The sequence below is a fragment of the Sus scrofa genome, chromosome 10 (genome assembly GCF_054392235.1).
Source record: "Sus scrofa isolate SSC_HxYL_T2T_F1_AM1 chromosome 10, Sscrofa_HxYL_maternal_Yorkshire_Landrace_v2.0, whole genome shotgun sequence".
NCBI classification, from domain to species: domain Eukaryota; kingdom Metazoa; phylum Chordata; class Mammalia; order Artiodactyla; family Suidae; genus Sus; species Sus scrofa.
This window is the reverse complement of record NC_139392.1, coordinates 82,405,691-82,426,478: the sequence shown is the minus strand read 5'-3', so window position 1 is coordinate 82,426,478 and position 20,788 is coordinate 82,405,691. Positions and strand designations below refer to the sequence as shown.

General features: G+C 36.7%; 1 protein-coding gene across 1 annotated transcript in view; it reads right to left on the bottom strand.

Annotated features, from left to right (window-relative positions):
• CCDC7 (coiled-coil domain containing 7) overlaps positions 1-20,788 on the bottom strand; it is a 336,376-nt gene that overhangs the window by 308,479 nt on the left and 7,109 nt on the right. The window contains exon 5 of the mRNA XM_084980435.1: positions 6,678-6,761. Within this exon, the coding sequence (XP_084836561.1) occupies positions 6,678-6,761 (84 nt within the window). The remainder of the gene's footprint in view (positions 1-6,677; positions 6,762-20,788) is intronic.

The following is a 20,788-nucleotide window of genomic DNA, read 5'->3' as shown; positions in this document are numbered from 1 at the left end:
GCAAAATACAATCATTGAAATAAAAAATTATCTAGAAGCAGCTAACAGCGGAATACAGGAGGCAGAAGAACGAATAAGCATGGTGGAGGACAGATTAGTGGAAATCACGGATGCAGAACAGAAAAGAGAAAAAAGATTGAAAACAAATGAAAAGAGTCTCAGAGAACTCTGGGACAACGTTAAATGCAAAACATCCGTATTATAAGGGTACCAGAAGGAGAAGAGAGGGAGAAGGAGACAGAAAAAATATTCCAAGAGATAATAGCCGAAAACTTCCCTAACATGGGGAAGGAACCACTCACTCAAATCCAGGAAGAACGAGTACCATATAAAATAAACTCAAGGAGGAGCACCCCAAGACACATACTAATCAAAATGACAAAAATTAAAGACAAAGAGAAAATCCTGAAAGGAGCTAGGGAAAAGAAACAAGTAACATACAAGGGAACCCCAATAATGTTATCGGCAGATTTTTCAACAGAAACTCTGCAGGCCAGAAGGGAGTGGCATGATATACTTAACGTGATGAAAGGAAAAAAACCTCCAACCAAGATTACCCTACCCAGCAAGGCTCTCATTCAGATTTGAAGGAGAAATCAAAACCTTCTCAGATAAGCAAAAGCTGAGAGAATTCAGCAACACTAAACCAGCCTTACAACAAATACTAAAGGAACTTCTCTAGGCAGAAAAGAACAAGAGAAGAAGGAAAGAAAAAAAAGAGTAGCAAAAACAAATACAAAGCAATTAATAAAATGGCAATAAGAACATACATATCAATAGTTACCTTAAATGTTAATGGACTCAACGCCCCCAACCCAAAGACACAGACTGGCTGAATGGATACAAAAACAAGACCCATATACATGCTGTCTTCAAGGGACCCACTTCACTTCTAGGGACACATACAAATTGCAAGTGAGAGGATGGAAGAACATATTTCATGCAAACAGGGATCAAAAGAAAGCTGGAGTAGCAATACTCATAACAGACAAAATACACTTTAAAATGAAGAATAGTTTAAGGGACAAAGAAGGTCATTACATAATGACCAAAGGATCAATCCAAGAAGAAGATATACCAATTTTAAATATCTACACACCCAACATAGGTTCAGCACAATATGTAAGGCACCTGCTAACAACCTTAAAAGGACAAATCGACAGTAACACAGTCATAGTGGGGGACTTTAACACCCAACTCACAGCAATGGACAGATCATCCAGACAGAAAATCAATAAGGAAACACGGGCCCTGAATGAAGCATTAAATCAGATGGACTTAATAGATACTTATAGGACATTCCATCCAAAGGAACAGAATACACATTCTTCTCAAGTGCACATGGAACATTCTGTAGGATTGATCACATCCTGGGCTACAAATCCAACCTCGGTAACTTTAAGGAAATTGAAATCATATCAAGCTTCTTTTCTGACCACAACACTATACGACTGGAAATCAACAACAAGAAAAAACTGCAAAAAACACAAACATGTGGAGACTCAACAACATGCTACTAAACAACCAATGGATCACTGAAGAAATCAAAGAGGAAATTAAAAAATACCTAGAAGCAAATGACAATGAAGATAGGACACTCCAAAACCTATGGGATGCAGCAAAAGCCGTTCTAAGAGGAATGTTTATAGCAATACAAACCCACCTCAGGAAACAAGAAAAAGCTCAAATAAACAACCTAACCTTACATCTAAAGCAGCTCAAGAGAGAAGAACAGACAAGACCTAAAGTCAGTAGAAGGAAAGAAATCCTAAAGATCAGAGCAGAAATCAATGAGAGAGAAACAAAGAAAACCATAGAAAAGATCAACGAAGTGAAAATCTGGTTCTTTGAAAAGATCAACAAAATTGATAAACCCTTAGCCAGACTTATCAAGAAAAAAAGAGAGAAGACTCAAATCAATAACATTAGAAATGAAAAAGGAGAAGTAACAACAGACGTCACAGAAATACAAAGGATCATAAGAGACTACTATATGCAACTCTACGCCAATCAAACAGAAAACCTAGAAGAAATGGACAAATTCTTAGAAAAGTGCAATCTTCCAAGACGAAACCAAGATGAAATAGAAAAGATGAATGGACCCATCACAAGAACTGAAATTGAAACTGTGATTAAAAAACTTCCAACAAACAAAAAGTCCAGGACCAGATGGCTTCACAGGCGAATTCTATCAAACACTTAGAGAAGAGCTAACACCTCTCCTTCTGAAACTATTTGAAAAAATTGCAGAGGAAGGGATACTCCCAAACTCATTCTATGAGGCCACCATCACCCTGATACCAAAACCAGGCAAAGATTCCACAAAAAAAGAAAACTACAGGCCAATTTCACTGATGAACACAGATGCAAAAATCCTCAACAAAATACTAGCAAACCAAATCCAACAATACATTAAAAGGATTGGACATCATGATCAAGTGGGATTTATCCCAGGGATACAAGGGTTCTTCAATATCCACAAATCCATCAGTATGATACACCACATTAACACACTGAAGAATAAAAACCATAGGATCCTCTCGATAGACACGGAAAAAGCCTTTGACAAAATCCAACACCCACTTCTGATAAAAAACCCTTCAGAAAGTGGGCATAACGGGAACCTACCTCAACATAATAAAGGCCCTATATGACAAACCCAAAGCTAACATCATTCTCAATGGTGAAAAGCTGCAAGAATTCCCGCTGAGATCAGGAATAAGACAAGAATGTCTGCTCTTGCCACTACTCTTCAACATAGTTTTGGGGAGTCCTAGCCACAGCAATCAGAGAAGTAAAAGAGATAAAAAGGTTCTGAATTGGAAAGGAAGAAGTAAAACTATCACTATTTGCAGATGACATGATACTATACCTCGAGAATCCTAAAGACTCTATCAGAAAACTGTTAGAGCTCATCTATGAATTTGGCAAAGTCACAGGATACAAAATTAATACACAGAAATCAGTGGCATTTCTATACACCAACAATGAAAGAACAGAAAGAGAAATTAGGGAAGCAATCCCATTTACCATTGCTTCGAAAAGAATAAAATACCTAGGAGTAAACCTACGTATAGAGACAAAAGACCTATGCTCTGAAAACTCTAAGACACAGATGAAAGAAATCAAAGATGACACAAATAGATGGAAAGATATACCATGCTCGTGGATTGGAAGAGTTAATATTATCAAAATGACTATGCTACCCAAGGCTATATAGAGATTCAATGCAATCCCTATCAAATTACCAAGGAACACTTTTCGCAGAACCCGAACAAAATATTTTAAAGTTTGTTTGGAAGCACAAAAGACCCAGAATAGCCAAAGACATCCTGAAAAATTAAAATGGAGCTGGAGGAATCAGGCTCCCGGACTTCAGACTCTACTACAAAGCAACAGTCGTCAAAACTGCTTGGTACTGGCACAAAGACAGACATACAGATCAGTGGAACAGGATAGAAAGCCCAGAATTAAATCCACACACCTACAGCCAACTAATCTATGACAAAGGAGGCAAGAATATACAGTGGAGAAAAGACAGCCTGTTCAATAAGTGGTGCTGGGGAAACTTGGACAGCCACATGGAAAAGAATGAAATTAGAACACTCCCTAACACCATACACAAAAATAAACTCTAAGACCAGACACGATAAAACTCCTAGAGGAAAACATAGGCCAGACACTCTCTGACATAAACCACAGCAACATCTTCTCAGATCCACCTCTCAGAGTATTGACAGTAAAAACAAAAATAAACAAATGGGACCTAATTAAAGAAATGCATATCAAAACCACTATGAGGTACCACCTTACACCAGCCAGAATGCCCATCATCCAATAGTCTGCAAACAATGAGTGCTGGAGAGGGTGTGGAGAAAAGGGAACACTAGTACACTTTTGGTGGGATTGTAAATTGGTGCAACCACTGTGGAAAGCAGTATGGAGATTCCTCAGATAACTAAACATAGAACTGCCATTTGATCCAGCAATCCCACTCCTGGGCATCTATCCAGAGAAAACCACGACTCGCAAAGACACATGTACTCCGATGTTCATTGCAGCACTATTTTCAATAGCCAAAACATGGAAACAACCTAAATGTCCATCAACAGAGAAATGGATCAAGAAGATGTGGTACATATACACAATGGAATATGACTCAGCCATTAAAAAGAACGAAATACCAGCATTTTTAGCAACATGGATGGACCTAGAAACTGTCATGCAAAGTGAAGTCAGCTGTACAATGAGACACCAACATCCAATGCTTTCACTGACATGTGGAATCTGAAAGAAGGACAGACTGAACTTCTTTGCAGAACAGATGCTGACTCACAGACATTGAAAAACTTATGGTCTCTGGAGGAGACAGTTTGGGGGGTGGGGGGATGTGCCTGGGCTGTGGGATGAAATCCTGTGAAATCAGATTGTTATGATCATTATACAACTACAGATGTGATAAATTCATTTGAGTAATAAAAAATTTAAAAAAAAAGAATAAATATTTTTCCAAAGAAGACATACAAAGGACCAACAGGTACATGAAAGGTGCTCAACATAACTAATTATCAGGGAAATGGAAATAAAAATCACATGAGATAACATTGCCCACTTAATTAAAATAGGTATTATCAAAAAGACAAGAGAAGACAAGAACTGACAAGGATGTGGTGAGAGGGAACCCTCAAGCATTTTTTGTGGGAATATAAATTGGTTATAGCCTCTACGGGAAATAGTATGTAGGTTCTTAAAATAATTAAAAACATAAAATTCCACATGATCTAGCAACCACTCTTAGGTATATATGCAAAGGAAACAAAATCAATATCTTAAAAAGATATCTGTACTCTCATGTTTTTGCAGCATTATTCACAATAGCCAAGATATTAAGTGTCCATCAATTGTCAAATAAAGAAACTGTGATACACATACAAAATGGAATATTATCCAACCATATAAATGAATGAAATCCTCTTGTTTGCGACAACAATGAAGAATTTGTAAGAGATTAATGTAAGTAAAACAAGCCAGACACAGAAAGAAAAATATCACGTGATCCCACTTATATGCAGAATCAAAATGAACAAAATATTTTGTGGAACCAAAGCCAAAACCAAAACCTCAGAGCAACAGAGTAGAATGGTGGTTATCACAGACCAGAAGGGTGGAAGGGAGGTCAAAGGGAGTTATTATTTAATACACACAGTTTCAGTTTTGCGAGATGAAGAATTCTATAATGGAGGGTAGTGATGGTTATACAATATAAACGTACTTAATACCACTGAAATGTACAATTAAAAAATTCTTAAGATAGTACATTTATGTTTATTTTACAAGTTAAAAACTAGAAAATGTGAATAAAAATGTACATGTGGTTGTGTATGTGCGTGTGTGTATTCAGAGCAAAACACTAGAAAATATACTGTATGTTACTGCTGCTTATTATTAGAGTAACATTGTACATAATTAATTTCCTATGTACTTTTAACACTTTTTTCAAATGTTCCACGATAATACCTTCTTAATCAGCTAAATTGCAATAAATTTTATTTCTCAAAACACAAAATTGAGAAAATGCATTACCAAATAATATATATGACATTTTTTTTTGGCTTTTTGCCTTTTCTAGGGCCAGTCCCTTGGCATATGGAAGTTTCCAGGCTAGGGGTCGAATCGGAGCTGTAGCCACCAGCCTACACCAGAGCTACAGCAATGCCGGATCTGAGCTGCGCCTGTAACCTACACCACAGCTCACAGCAATGCCAGATCCTTAACCCACTGAGCAAGGCCAGAGATCAAACCCACAACCTCATGGTTCCTAGTTGGATTCGTTAACCACTGCACCACGACAGGCACTCCAACATTCTTTAATTTTAAAATAACATGTATAACTATGGAAAAACAGGAAAGTAAACAAAAATGTGTTAACAGCAGTTGGTTAGGGAAATAGGAATATGTCAATTTTTATTTTCTTGTTTTACATATCTTTATTTTTAAATTTTCATTAATTATAACATACAACTTTTGTAATGTAAATGTCTATTTTAAAAACGTAGTAAAATATAAATATCACATATGAAAATATTAATGACCCAATCAACACTGTACTTAAAGGAAAATTCACAGATATAAATCCCTATGTTAAAAATAAAATAAGGGACTTCCGGTCATGGCACAATGGAAATGAATCCGACTAGGAACCATGAGGATGTGGGTTAGATCCCTGGCATTGCTCAGTGGGTTAAGGATTTGGCATTGTCATGAGCTGTGGTAGTGTAGTTCACAGACATGGCTCGGATCTGGCATTGCTGTGGCCATGGCGTAGGCCAGCAGCTATAGCTGTAATTAGATCCCTAGCCTGGGAACTTGCATGTGCTGTGTGTGTGGTCCCCTAAAAAAAAAAAATGCAAAAAAATAAAATAGGTAATAATTCTTTCAAACAACTACTTAAGACACTGTTATCTAGACAAATATTGCTGACTAGATTATCATATTCAAGATCAAATAACCAATATAAATTTAAATGTCTTATTACTAAAATGGTTGTTAATAGCTAATAGTAATTTAATTAGTACTAATATTATTGGTTAATGTTTTATTACTAAGCATTATTATTGGTGACTAGTAATTAAATATTAAGTAAATCTTATACTTGGCAGTTTGCATAGAATACATACATTATATTCTTCCTTAGCTGCTTCTTCTAACTGAGCTGCAGATTGTGAACAATATACCAAGAATCCATTCAGCTCATCCCCAACCTTATGAAAAAAGCAATAAAAAAGAAAGTTACTTTTATTTAAGAATCAATATACATATCCATCTATATTTAAGTATATTTAACTGTTTTTGAAAACAGTTTTGTGTATGAAATTTGCATCCCTTCAAATGTTTAAGAGAAGAATCTATGCCCCAAATGCTATACTAGCAAATTCTCACAGAAAGAAAGTATAAAAGAAAGTACATTCCGGGGAATGGCCCATTAATGGCATACCCAGCTATATCTCTCCTCTATAAAGTTGCAGAAAATCAAGCATCCAAGCCTTAGACTCCTGAAAATTTAGGGGTAGCAAAGAAAAAGCATATTCCTGAATATACCTTATAATAACTCTGTGTTAAAAATGAATGCTAATTATGACTTCTGATTACATATATAATTGCCAAGAGGTGTAGTCTTTCACCTTCACTTAATGAACAATAGAAAATTCTGAGGGGAAAAATTATGTATTAAAATGTTACAAGGACTGAATCTCTTTTAATAATGATTTGTAAATCAGAGACTTGATCCAAGATAAACAAATCTCAGACGCTCACATATAATTAGAATTCTCATATGTTCCCTCAACATTACATTCAAAATACAAAGGTTCACACATTTTTATCATGGCAAATACCTATAATCATATAGGAGAGGCAGGGAAACTAGTCATTCAGGAAAGGGGGAAAATAAATTAACTGGAGTTACCAATAATAAATATAAAGTAATACCATTAGCATACTTTGGGATTTTCTTCTCCCCACATTCAGGTGTCACAAATAGAAGATGAAAATCAATTTGAGCATGGTTACAGTGTAACAAAATAATATCAATAAAGCAGGACAGGGCAAGAAACATAAGTACATATGCAAAGGAGCAAAAATAATAGTAGACCATGAAATTTAAGCGAGAAAAGAAAGAACACGAGATTTTGGACAGTAAAAAGGAGTATGACCAATGGATTAGTGTTACCAATGCATTCAAAGGACTTTGGATAGACAGACTGAATAGGAAATATAGGAGACAGAGGCCAAAGACTAAGATGACTGAAAATTTAAATTATGGAAGTTAGTTAACAGCTATGACAAAGAGAGAAGATACCACCTTGTCAGTTACTGGATGAGGCAGGAAAGAAGACAAGATCATTCAGGGAAAAAACTCAACAAATTATAATGCCAGATATTTGGAAAGATCTTCTACATAGATATCAAAATCCTCAAAAATTTTAACAGTAGTATTATGGGACAACCAGAATATCTTTATAATAGAGACTATTAGTTGCTTATCCTATATTGATCCTTCGTTTCTTTCTTAATATGTTGGGAAGGGTAATGTGCACAGATAATCATATTGATAATAAGAGTAAAATTTCCCAGCCTCCTTAATGGCTACCTTTCCAGGGTAGTCATCCATCCCAGTAAGACCAATGAAACAAAAAGAAATTATTGGGGAGCATGCTAAAAAATCCTTAAAAGAGGGAGTTCCCATTGTGGCTCAGCAGGTTAAGGACCCAACATTGTCTCTGTGAGGATGCAGGTTTGATCCCTGACCTAGCTCAGCAGGTTAAGGATCCGGTATTACCAAAAGCTGCAGCGTAGGCTGAAGATGTGGCTCAGATCTGGTGTTCTCATGGCTGTGGTGTAGGCTGCAGCTGCAGCTCATATTCGACTCCTGGCCCAAGAACTTCCATATGCCACAGGTATAGCCATAAAAAGAGGAAAAAAAAGATTCTTAAAAGAGTGGCAAGGGAGTTCTCATTGTGGCTCGGTGGTAACGAACCCAACTGATATCCATGAGGACATAGGTTCAATCCCTGGCCCCACTCAGTAGGTTAAGAATCAAGCTTTGCTGTGGGCTGTGGTATAGGTCACAGATGTGGCTCGGATCTGCTTTTGCTGTGGCTGTGGTGACAGCTGTATCTGCAATTCAATCCCTAGCCTGGGAACTTCCATATACTGCAAGTGCAGCCCTAAAAAGCAAAAAAAAAAAAAAAAAAAAAAAAAAAAAGGAAAAAGTGTCACTTATGATTAGGATATAAAAAGACATGAGAGGCCTTCACCCTAGTGTTAAGATCCCCAAAAGAAAAAATATATAAAATAAATATCTATCATGCTTTCCTTGATAGCAAAATGGAGAGAACACAAAGAACACATGATGAAGTGAATTCCACAGTACGACCTCTTTGAAGATGAGCAAATAACCAAGGCTATATCCATACCTAGAGGGGGTGTGGTGGAGGAGAGGGCTTGGGCTAATATGTGCAATCAAAAAGCAGCACTGCCATTGACAAACAAAATACAGAGGGAAAACCAGCTGAGGAGAGCAGCCAAGATGGCAGAGTAGAAGGACCCTAGGTCACCTCCTCTCAGAAGCATACCAAAATCACAAAAATCATATTCTTAAAACAAGCATGCATATATATGTACACATATATACATACATATGTATATATACACAAACACATATATACATACATATATACATACATATATATACACACACACACACACCACACACAGAAAGAGGGGGAGAGAGAACTATACAAAAACTTCATGGTAACTGCAAAAAAAAAGTTATATTAGATAATATACACACAAAAAAAAGGAATTCAAACATTAACACTAAAGATGGTCCTCCAAACACAAGAGAAGAAAACAAAACAAAGGGGAAAAAAAACCTACAAAAACAAATCCAAAACAATTAACATAAAGGCAATAGGAACATATATAAATGTAAACAGATTAAATTCTCCAACCAAAAGACAGGGACTGGCTAAAGGAATACGAAAACAGGATCTGTAGACATGCTGCCTACTAGAAACTCACTTTAGACCTAGAGACACTGAAAATGAGGTGATGGAAAAAGGTAATCCACACAAATGGAAATAAATCAAAAGAAAGCCAGAGTAGCAATACTTATATACAACAAAGTAGACTTTAAAATAAATCTGTTATGAGAGACAAAGGACACTACCTAATGACAAAAAAAATCAACCCAAGAAGAAAGTATAACAATTGTAAATATACATGCACCCAACATAGGAGCACCTCAATATATAAGGCGAATGTTAGCAGATATAAAAGGATAAATTGAAAATAACAAAATAACAGTGCTGGACTTTAACACCACATTTACATCAATGGACAGGTCATCTAGACAGAAAATGCATAAGGAAAACACAGGACTTACAAGACGCAGTAGACCAGATGAACTTAATTTATACTTACAGAGCATTTCACCCCAAAGCAGCAGAATACACATTCTTTTCAAGTGCACATGGAACATTCTGGTCCACAAAACCAACTTTGATAAATTTAATATAACTGAAATAATATCAAGGATCATTTCCAACTATGAGGCTAGAAATCAACCATAAGGAAGGAAACTATAAAAAACACAAAGACATGGAGGCTAAACTGAAGGAATCAAAGAGTAAATAAAAAAAATAGTAGAGACAAATGAAAACACCATGATCCAAAACCTATGGGATACAGCAAAAGTTGTTCTAAGAAGAAAGTTTATAGTGATTCAAGTTTACCTGAGGAAGTAAGAAAAGTCTCAAATAACCAACCTAACTTTACACCTATAGCAACCTGAGAAAGAACAAACAAAACCCAAAGTTACCAGAAGAAAAGAAATCGTAAAGATCAGAGCAGAAATAAATGAAATAAAGACTAAAAAACAACAGAAAAGACAAATGAAACAAAAAGTTGGTTCTTTGAAAAGATAAAGAAAACTGATAAGCCTTTAGTCAGATTCATTAAGAAAAAAAGAGGGCCCAAATCAATAAAATCGGAAGTGAAAAAGAAGAAACAAATGACACTACAAAAATACAAAGGATCATAAGAGACTACTATAAGCAGCTATACACCAATAAAATGGATGACCTAGAAGAAATTAACAAATCCTTGGAAAGGTATAACCTCCCAAGACTGAACCAGGAAAAATAGAAAAAATGAACAGTTAAATTACCGGTACTGAAAATGAAATGGTAATTTAAAAATTCCTAGCAAACCAAAGTCCACCACAAGATGGCTTCACAAGTGAATTCTACCAAACGTTTAGAGAAGAGTTAAAACCTATCCTTCTGAAACTATTCTTAAAATTTGCAGAGGAAGGAACACTCCAAAACTCATTCTATGAGGCCACCATCACCCTGACATCAAAATCAGACAAAGATATTACACAAAAAACAACACTACAGGCCAATATCACTGGAGAGTGTAGATGCAAAAATCCTCAACAAAATGCTAGCAAACCAACTCCAACAACGCATTAAAAAGATCATACACTGTGATGAAGTGGGATTTATTCCAAGGACAAAAGTTCAGTATCCATAAATCAATTAGTTTGATACACCACATTAACTAATTGAAGAATAAAAATCAAGTGATCATCTCAAAAGATGCAGAAAAAGCTTTTGATACAATTCAACATCCATTTATGATAAAAACTCTTTAAAAGTGGGCATAGATGGAACAAGAACAAACCTCAACGTAATATAAGCCATATATGACAAACCCTTGGCTAAGATTATATTCACAAGTGAAAAGCTAAATTTCCTCCAAGATCAAGAACAATATAAGGATGCCCATCTGCTACTTCTATTCAACATAGTTTTGGAATTCTTAGCCACAGCAATCAGAGGAGAAAAAGGAAAGGAATCTAAATTGGAAAAAAAAAGTAAAACTGTTGCTGTCTGCAGATAACATTATTCTACACATAAAAAATCCTAAAGACACTACTGGAAAACTACTAGAGCTCATGGATGAATTCAATAAAGTTGTAAGATATAAATTTTTTATACAGAAATCCACTGCATTTCTATACACTAACTACAAAATATCAGAAAGAGAAGTTAGGAAACAATTCCATTTATCAGAGCATCAAAAAGAATAAAATACATAGGGAAAAAACCTACCTAAGGAGGCAAAAGACCTGTCCTCTGAAAGCTCTAAGATGCTGATAAAATAAACTGAAGATGACACAATCATATGGAAAGATATTCACAACAAACATAAAACAAAAAGACAACCTATGACTGGGAGATAATATCTGAAAATGATGCTACCAACAAGGGATTAATTTCCAAAATACACAAACAGCTCATACAGTTCAATATCAAAAAAAGCAAGCAACCTAATCAAAAAATAGCAGAAGACCTGTGGCTGTGGTGTAGGCCAGCAGCTGTAGCTCCAATTAGACCCCTAACCTGGGAACCTCCAAATGCCATAGTTACGGCCCTAAAAAAAGCAAAAAAATAAATTTTTTTTTTAAATAGCAGAAGACCTAAACAGACATTTCTCCAAGGAAGACATACAGATAACCAACAGGTACATAAAAAGATGCTCAATATCATTAATTATGAGGAATGCAAATCAAAACTATAGTGAGAGGTATCTCTTCATGCCAGTCAGAATAGCCATCTTTAAAAGGTCTGCACACAAAATAGAGATGGGATTAAGATGGTGGAATAGAAGGACTGGAGCTCATCTTCTCTCATGAAACCAATAACATACAAGCAACTGCTGAACAATGGTCAACAAAATAGACTGGAAACTACCAAAAAAGATACCCTACACAAAAAGATAAAGAAGCCACACTTAGAAGGTAGGAGAGGAGTTCCCGTCGTGGCACAGTGGTTAACGAATCCGACTAGGAACCATGAGGTTGTGGGTTCGGTCCCTGCCCTTGCTCAGTGGGTTAACGATCCGGCGTTGCCGTGAGCTGTGGTGTAGGTTGCAGACGCGGCTCGGATCCTGCGTTGCTGTGGCTCTGGCATAGGCCAGTGGCTACAGCTCCGATTCGACCCCTGGCCTGGGAACCTCCATATGCCGCGGAAGCGGCCCAAAGAAATAGCAAAAAGACAAAAAAAAAAAAAAAAAAAAAAAAGAAGGTAGGAGAAGTGCCTACATGATATAAGCAATCCCATACCCACATGGTGGGCAACCCACAGACTGGAAAGGCTCACCCACAGAAGTAAGAGTTCCAAGCCCCATGGCAGGTTCCCACACCTGGGGTCTGGCATTGGGAGGAGGAGGAGACCCTGGGGCATTTGGCATTGAAGGGCCAGCAGGGCTGGTGCGCAGGAGCTCCACAGAAATGGGGACTACAGAGACTCCACTCTTGAAGGGTGCACACAGGTTTTCATGTGCACTGGGTCCCAGGGCAAAACTGAGACTCCATAAAAATCTGGGTCAGACCTACCTGTGGATCTTGGAGGCTCTCCTGGGAAAACAGTGGGTGACTGTGGCTCATTGTAGGGGAAGGACATTGGAAGCAAAGGTCTCAGGAATTATCATCAGCATGAACTCCCCTGGATGTGGCCATTTTGGAAAAATCTGGCCCCACCCATCAGGGCTAAGAAGCCCCAGGCCAAACAACAAACTAGGTGGGAACACAGCCCCAACCATAAGCAAACAGGCTGCCTAAAGACCTTCTAGGCATACAGCCACCCAGAGACAAAGCCCCATCAGAGGGATAAGAACCAGCTCCGCCTCCTGTGGGCAGGCACCAGTCCCTTTCATCAGGAAGTCTCTGCAGCAAGCCCCTGTACCAACTTCAGCCACAAAGGAGCAGACATCAGAAGTAAGAGAGTCTACAATCCTATTGCCTGAAAAAAGGAGACCACTCAAAAAAGCTCTATAAAATAAAAAGGGAGAAAATTATGATCCAAATTAAAAAAAAAAAAAAACAAGGAAAAAACCCCCCAGAAAAACAGCTAATTGAACTTCCATGAAAAAGACTTTAGACTGATAATAGTAAAGACGATTGAAGATCTTGGAAATAAAATGGAGGCAAAGATTGATAAATTACAAGAAACACTGAACAAAGAAATAGAAAATTTAAAGATTAAGCAAACAGATACATAAAATACAATAACTAAAATAAAAAATTAACTAGAAGGAATCAACACCAGAATAAAGGAGGCACAAGAACAAGGTGGAAGATAGACTGGTAGAAATCACTGCTGTGAAACAGAAAAAAGAAAAAAGTTTGAAAAAAAATAAAGACAGCCTAGGAGAACTCTGGGACAATTCTAAATGCACCAATATGTGCATTATAGGGGTGCCAGAAGGATAAGAGAGAGAGAGAAAGGGCAGGAGAGAATATGTGAAGAGATAACGGCTGAAAACAACCCTAACATAGGAAAGGAATCACTCACTCAAAGTCAGGAAGCACAACAAATACCATATAAAATAAAGCAAAGGAAAAACACCCCAAGACACATATTAATCAAACTGACCAAAGTTAAAGACTAAGAGAAAATACTGAAAGGAGCTAGGGAAGAGAAACAAATAACATACAAGGGAACCCAATAAGGTTATCAGCAGATTTTTCAGCAGAAACTCTGCAGGCCAGAAGAGAGTGGCACGATACACTTAAAGTGATGAAAGGAAAAAACCTCCAACCAAGATTACTCTACCCACCAACGCTCTCATTCAGATTTGAAGGAGAAATCAAAAGCTTTACAGACAGGCAAAAGCTAAGAAGACTGAGCACCACTTAACAAGCTTTACAACAAATACTGAAGGAACTTCTCTAGGTGGAAAAGGCCACAACTAGAAACAAAAAAAAATTACAAATGACAAGGCTCACCAGTAAAGGTTTACATAAAGTAAAGGTAGAAAATCTTCCATACACAAGTATGCTACCAACAGGCAGGTACAAATGCAGGATACTGGAGATCCATTTGCAGTTGAGACCAGAAACTTAAAACAATCTTGTATATATATAATTATATCAAAGCTTCATGGTAACTATAACCAAAAATCTATAACAGATATACACACAGATAAGAAATAAGCAAAAAGCAATAATAAAAAGCAATCCACACACAACACTAAAAACAGTCATCAACCCACAAGAGAACAAGAGAAGGGAGGAAAAAAGACCAACAAAAACAAATCCGAAATGATTAACAAAATGGCAATAAGAGCATACAACCCAATAATTACTTAAATGTAGGAGTTCCTATTGTGGCTCAGTGGTAATGAACCTGACTAGGATCCATGAGGTTGTGGGTTCGATCCCTGGCCTTGCTCAGTGGGTTAAGCATCTGGCATTGCCATGAGCTGTGGTACAGGTTGCAGACGCAGCTCAGATTTGGCGTTGCTGTGGCTGTGGCCTAGGCCAGCAGCTATAGCTCTGATTCAACCCCTAGCCTGGGAACCTCCATGTGCCACAACTGTGACCCTAAAAAGACAAAAAATAATAATAATTACCTTAAATGTAAATGGACTAAATATCCCAACCATGGATACAAAAATAAGACCCATATAAATGCTGTCTTCAAGAAACCCACTTCAGTTCTAGAGACACAAACAAATTGAAAGTAAGAGGATGGAAGAAAACATTCCATGAAAATGGAAATCAAAAGAAAGCTAGAGTAGCAATACTTGTATCAGAGAAAACAGACCTTAAAGAATGTTATGAAAAACAAAGGACATTACATAATGATCAAAGGATCAATCCAAGAAGATGAAATAACAATTGTAAATATATATGCACCCAACATAGGATTACCTCAACATATAAAGCAACTGCTAACAGCCTTAAAGAAGAAATTGAAGATAACACAATCAATAGTGGGGGATTTCAACACCTCACTTAGAGCAATGGACAGATCATCCAGACAGAAAACCAACAAATGTGCAGACATTTCTTCAAAGAAGACATACAGATGGCCAAAAAAACACATGAAATGATGTTCGACAGCACTAATTATTAGAGAAATGCAAATCAAAACTAGTATGAGGTTCCACCTTACACCAGCCATCACTGAAAAGTCTACAAACAATAAATAAATGTGAGGGAGAGGAAGAAACCAAAAAATAAGGTTATGTAATGAATGATTCTATTCAGATGAAATTCTAGAAAAGGAAAAACTACAATGACAGATCTGGAGTCTGGAGCTACAGTAGGAGGAGAGAATTGACTGTAAATGCACATACAGAGTTTTTTGGGATGATGATGATGTTTCATTGTTTAATTACAGTGGCAGTTACACAACCATAAAAAAAGGAGGCATAAAAGGCAGAGAGATCTCAGGAGTTCTTAGTGTAGCATTGTGGGTTAAAGAACATGACTGCAGTGGCACAGGTCACTGTGAAGCACAGGTTTGATCCCTGGCCCAGAGCAGTGGGTAAAGGATCTTTGTATCTGCATCTGTGGCACAGGTGGTAGCTGTGGCTTGGATTTGACTCCTGGCCTGGGAACTTCTGAATGTCACAGGTATGGCCATAAATTAAAAAAAAAAATAATAATAAGGCAGAGAGATCTCATACTATATGTTTTCATGGTAATGTATTTTCAAGCTCTGCCAGGATTGAACCAAAACTATTTAAAACTGAAGTCTAGGAGTTCCCACTGCAGCTCAATGTAAATGAATCTATCATCCATGAGGACACAGGTTTGACACCTGGCCTCACTCAGTAGATTAAGGATCGGCATTGCCATGCACTATAGTGTAGGCCGCAGGTACAGCTTGTTTCCGGCATTGCTGTGGCTATGGTGTTATGCCAGCAGCTACAGCTCTGATTCAACCCCTAGCCTGGGAAACTCCATATGCCACGGATATAGCCCTAAAAAGACAAAAAAATTGAAGTTTGAACTCCTGCCAGCTAAAATACTGGTAAGATCAAAGAAATCAGCTTCCCTGAAGAAGCAGCAATAAGAGAGATTACGGATTAGGCAAATCAGACAAGAACTCAACCTAATTAAACACACAGATCAGTTTCTGCTCAACTATTGACGTAAGGGGAATGGTTAGCCCTTCATCCTAAATTCCAGAATGGAAAGGGCAAGCATTCTCTACAAAATATGTACCACAATTTCCAATGTTCTAAATACAATACTTGGGATCCAATTTTAAAAATTACAAAACAGGGAGTTCCCATTGTGGCTCAGCAGTAACAAAAATGACTAGTAACCATCAGGATGTGGGTTTGATCCCTGGACTCACTCAGTGGGTTAAGGATCTTGCATTGCCATGACCTGCAGTATAGGTCACAGATGTGGCATAGACCAGCAGCTGCAGCTCCGATGCAACCCCTAGCCTGGGAACTTCCATATGCCATGGGTGTGGCCTTTAAAAAAAATTACAAAACATATGAAGAACAAGGAAAATATAATCTACAATGAAAAGAAAAAATAGTAAGGCAAACACAGTGATAACCCATTTATTGCAATTAGCAGACAAGAAATTTTTAAAACTCTATTACTGATAAAAGATTTTGCAGGAAGCTCCTGCTGTGTTGTAGTGGGTTAAACATCCAGCATGTCTCTGCAGCAGCATGCATTTGATATCCAGCCTGGCACAGTGGGTTAAGGATCTGGTATTGCCATAGCTATTGCATAGGCAGCAGCTGCAGCTTGGATTTTATCCCTGGCCCAAGAACTTTCATATGCCACAAGTGCAGAAAAAAAAAATTGCAAGAAAAGACATATATACTAGTGAAGAGATGTAACCAGCTCTGATAGGAGAAATATGAAACCCCTACGAAGAAACCAAAAGATCATCCTAAATGTGAATATTGTACTATTTGAAATAAAAATTTAATTGGATAGGATTTAACAGCAGCTCAGACACCACAGAAGTGACTGGTGACTTGAAGACAGTGTAATATATATTCTCCAAACTGAAGCATAGAAAGAGGAAACACTGAGGTAAATGAATAGAATATAAGTGACTTCTTACACAGCATAAGGCAGTCTAACATGTATAATTGCAATCTTATAAAAAGGAGAAGGGAGGCAGTAAACAACCTGAAGAAATAATGAATGGAAATTTTCCAAAGTGATGAAAAACATCAAGTCAAAGATTCAGCTTGATGGACTCCAAGCAGAATAAATATACAGAAAATATCACCTATGCATATCTTGGCAAACTGTTGAAATCTGAAGAGAAAATCTTTAAAACAGGGGGAAAACAAGAGTAAATACTGTAACAAAAAATGTTAAGTTAGGTAAATGGAATTATACTGCTCTAAGGTTCTTACATTAGAAATGAAGTAGTATAATATTAATTCTAGATAGACTATAAGAAATTTCCTGGTGGCCTAGTGGTTAAGGATTCAGCATTGTCACTGCTGTGGCTTGGGTCACTGTTGTGGTACAGGTTCGATCCTTGACCCAATAACTTCCATATGCCACAAGTGGGGGGTCAAAAATAAATAAATAAATAAGATAGACTGTGATATGTTTAAAATACATATTGAATCCTAAAGCATGCACGAAAAAAAGCACAGCTTAAAAAATGCTAAAAATGCATAATTAATGCAAAATAAAAAAATAAAACAGAAAAGAGTAAAGGAGCAAAGAACATATGGGGCGAAAACAAAGAAAAGAGCAAGATAATAGACTTAATTCACATTATTGCATTAAAATTTATTATAATTACATGACAAACATTAAATTATATGAAATAAATGTAAATGAACTAAACACATCAATTAAAAGACAGAGATTATCAGACTGAATAACAATGCAAGATTCAAATATATGCATTTCAAAGAAATAGTAAACATATAGTAATAGACAGCTTGGAAGTAAAAGTCTCAAAGAAGATGTAACATGCAATGACTAATAATAAGAAAGTTAATATCAGACAAATTAGACATCAGAACATAGCACTATGTCAAAAACAAAAATTGTTTTGGACTTCCAGTTCTGTCCGTGATGGACCAGTCTCATTTCTCCAATCCTCCCTCTTACAACTAAAACACCATAGGCATAACACAATGAATAAACACAGGAAAATTCTGAAAGGTGGAAAGAGAAAGGCAGAGATCTCAGGACTTGAATACATGAATTCCTTGGGTTTTCTCTTTTTCTACATATAAAATGGATGGGGCAGAGGAACAGCCTGCAGCCTGCTGTGTCATGAAGCCCAGACCCCACAAAAAGCCCCCAGAAAAGCCAAAGGACTCTACCATAACACAAAACCTTTAAACAATAACCATCCTACTTAAGCCAAACACCAAGAAAAAAGCTACACCAACACACTATGTGTAAAAAGGGGTGAAAAATAATGTGGCAGTGAAAGCTGGCCCTCTGTTTCCCTCAGTAGGGCTAAGTGGAGAGTGGGTGGAGAGGCAGTAGTACCTGCAAGAGTGGTACTGGTGGAGCCAAGTAGGGAAGTAAACTCCCATACATGTCTGGAAACAGCAGTCAGAATGAGTTAAGTATGTCAGTTCTAATCACTATTATTAAATATAATGGTGAAAACCAAAGCCAGCACAATTAGTCAAGAGAAGGAAATAAAAAGCATTCAGATTAGGCAAAAAGAAATAAAATTGTCTTTATTTGAAGATGACATAACTGTGTATGTACAAAACCCAAAATATCTACAGAAAAACTCCTAGAATGAAAAAGTACATTGAGCAAGGTTGCAAGATGTAAGAGCAACACACAAAAATCAATCATATTTCTATGTACTAGTAACAAAGTAGAAATCAAAATTAAAAACAATGCCACTGTTCATAGTATTCTCTTATGGTTTTTCATATTTCTGCAGTATGCACTGAGATATCTCCTTTTTCATTTCTCATTTTATTTGGGTTTTTTCTCTTATGGTTTTTCATATTTCTCTTATGGTTTTTCATATTTCTGCAGTATGCACTGAGATATCTCCTTTTTCATTTCTCATTTTATTTGGGTTTTTTTCTCTCCTCTTCTTGGTGAATCCGGCCAGAGGTTTGTCAATTTCCTTTATCTTTTCAAAGAACCAACTCTTGGTTTTATTGATTTTTTTAATTGTTTTTTTAAATCTCTACTTTATTGATTTCCTCTCTGATCTTTATGATTTCCTTTCTTCTGCTGACTTTAGGTTTGTTTTGCTCTTCTTTTTCTAATTCATTTAGATGGTGGGTTAAGTCGTTGATTTGAGATTTTCCTTCTTTTTTGAGGAAGACATGTATCACGATGACCTTCCCTTTAAGCACTGCTTTTGCAGCATCCCATAGATTTTGAATGGTTGTGTCTTCATTATCATTTGTCTCCAGGTATTTTTTAATTTCCTTTTTGATTTCCTCATTGGCCAATTAGTTTTTTAGTAGCATATTGTTTAGTCTCCATGTAGTCAGTTCTTTCTCATTTCTTTTCCTGTGGTTGATTTCTAGTTTCATGCCATTGTAGTGAGAGAAGATATTACACTCTAAAATTTGTTAAGGTTAGTTCTGTAACCCTGTATGTGGTCAATCCTTGAGAATATTCCATATTCACTTGGTAAAGAATATATATTCTGATTTTTTTAGATGTGATGTCCTGAAAATGTCAATGATGTCTAACTTTTCTATTGCATAATTTAGGATCTCTGTTGCTTTACTGATTTTCTCTATAGAGGACCTGTCCATTGATGTGAGTAGGGTGTTAAAGTCTCCTACCATTATTGTATACACCAACAAATTTTACAACCTAGAAGAAATGGACAACATTCTAGAGACTTACAGCCCACCAAAACTGAATCAAGAAGAAAAAGATCAACTGAACAGACCAATCACTAGAAATAAAATTGAACTGGTAATAAAAACACTCCCTACAAACAAAAGTCCAGGATCAGATGGCTTCATGGGCAAATTCTACCAAACATACAAAGAGGAGCTTATATCCACCCTTCTTAAACTTTTTCAAAAGATTGAAGAAGAAGAAACACTCCCAAAGACATCCTATGAAGCCACCATTACCCTAATACCAAAATGAGACAAAGATAATACCAAAAAAGAAAATTATAGGCCAATATCGTTGATGAATGTAGACACAGAAATTCTCAACAAAATTTTAGCCAACTGAATCGAAAAGCATATAAAAAAGATCGTACACCACGACCGAGTGGGATTCATCCCAGGTTCACAAGGATGGTTCAGCAAATGCAAATCAATCAATGTCATACACCACATTAACAAAATAAAAGTCGAAAACCACATGATTATCTCAATAGATGCAGAAAAAGCATTTGACAAAGTCCAACATCCATTCATGATACCCAAATGGGTGGAGAGGAAACATACCGTAACATAGTAAAAGCCATTT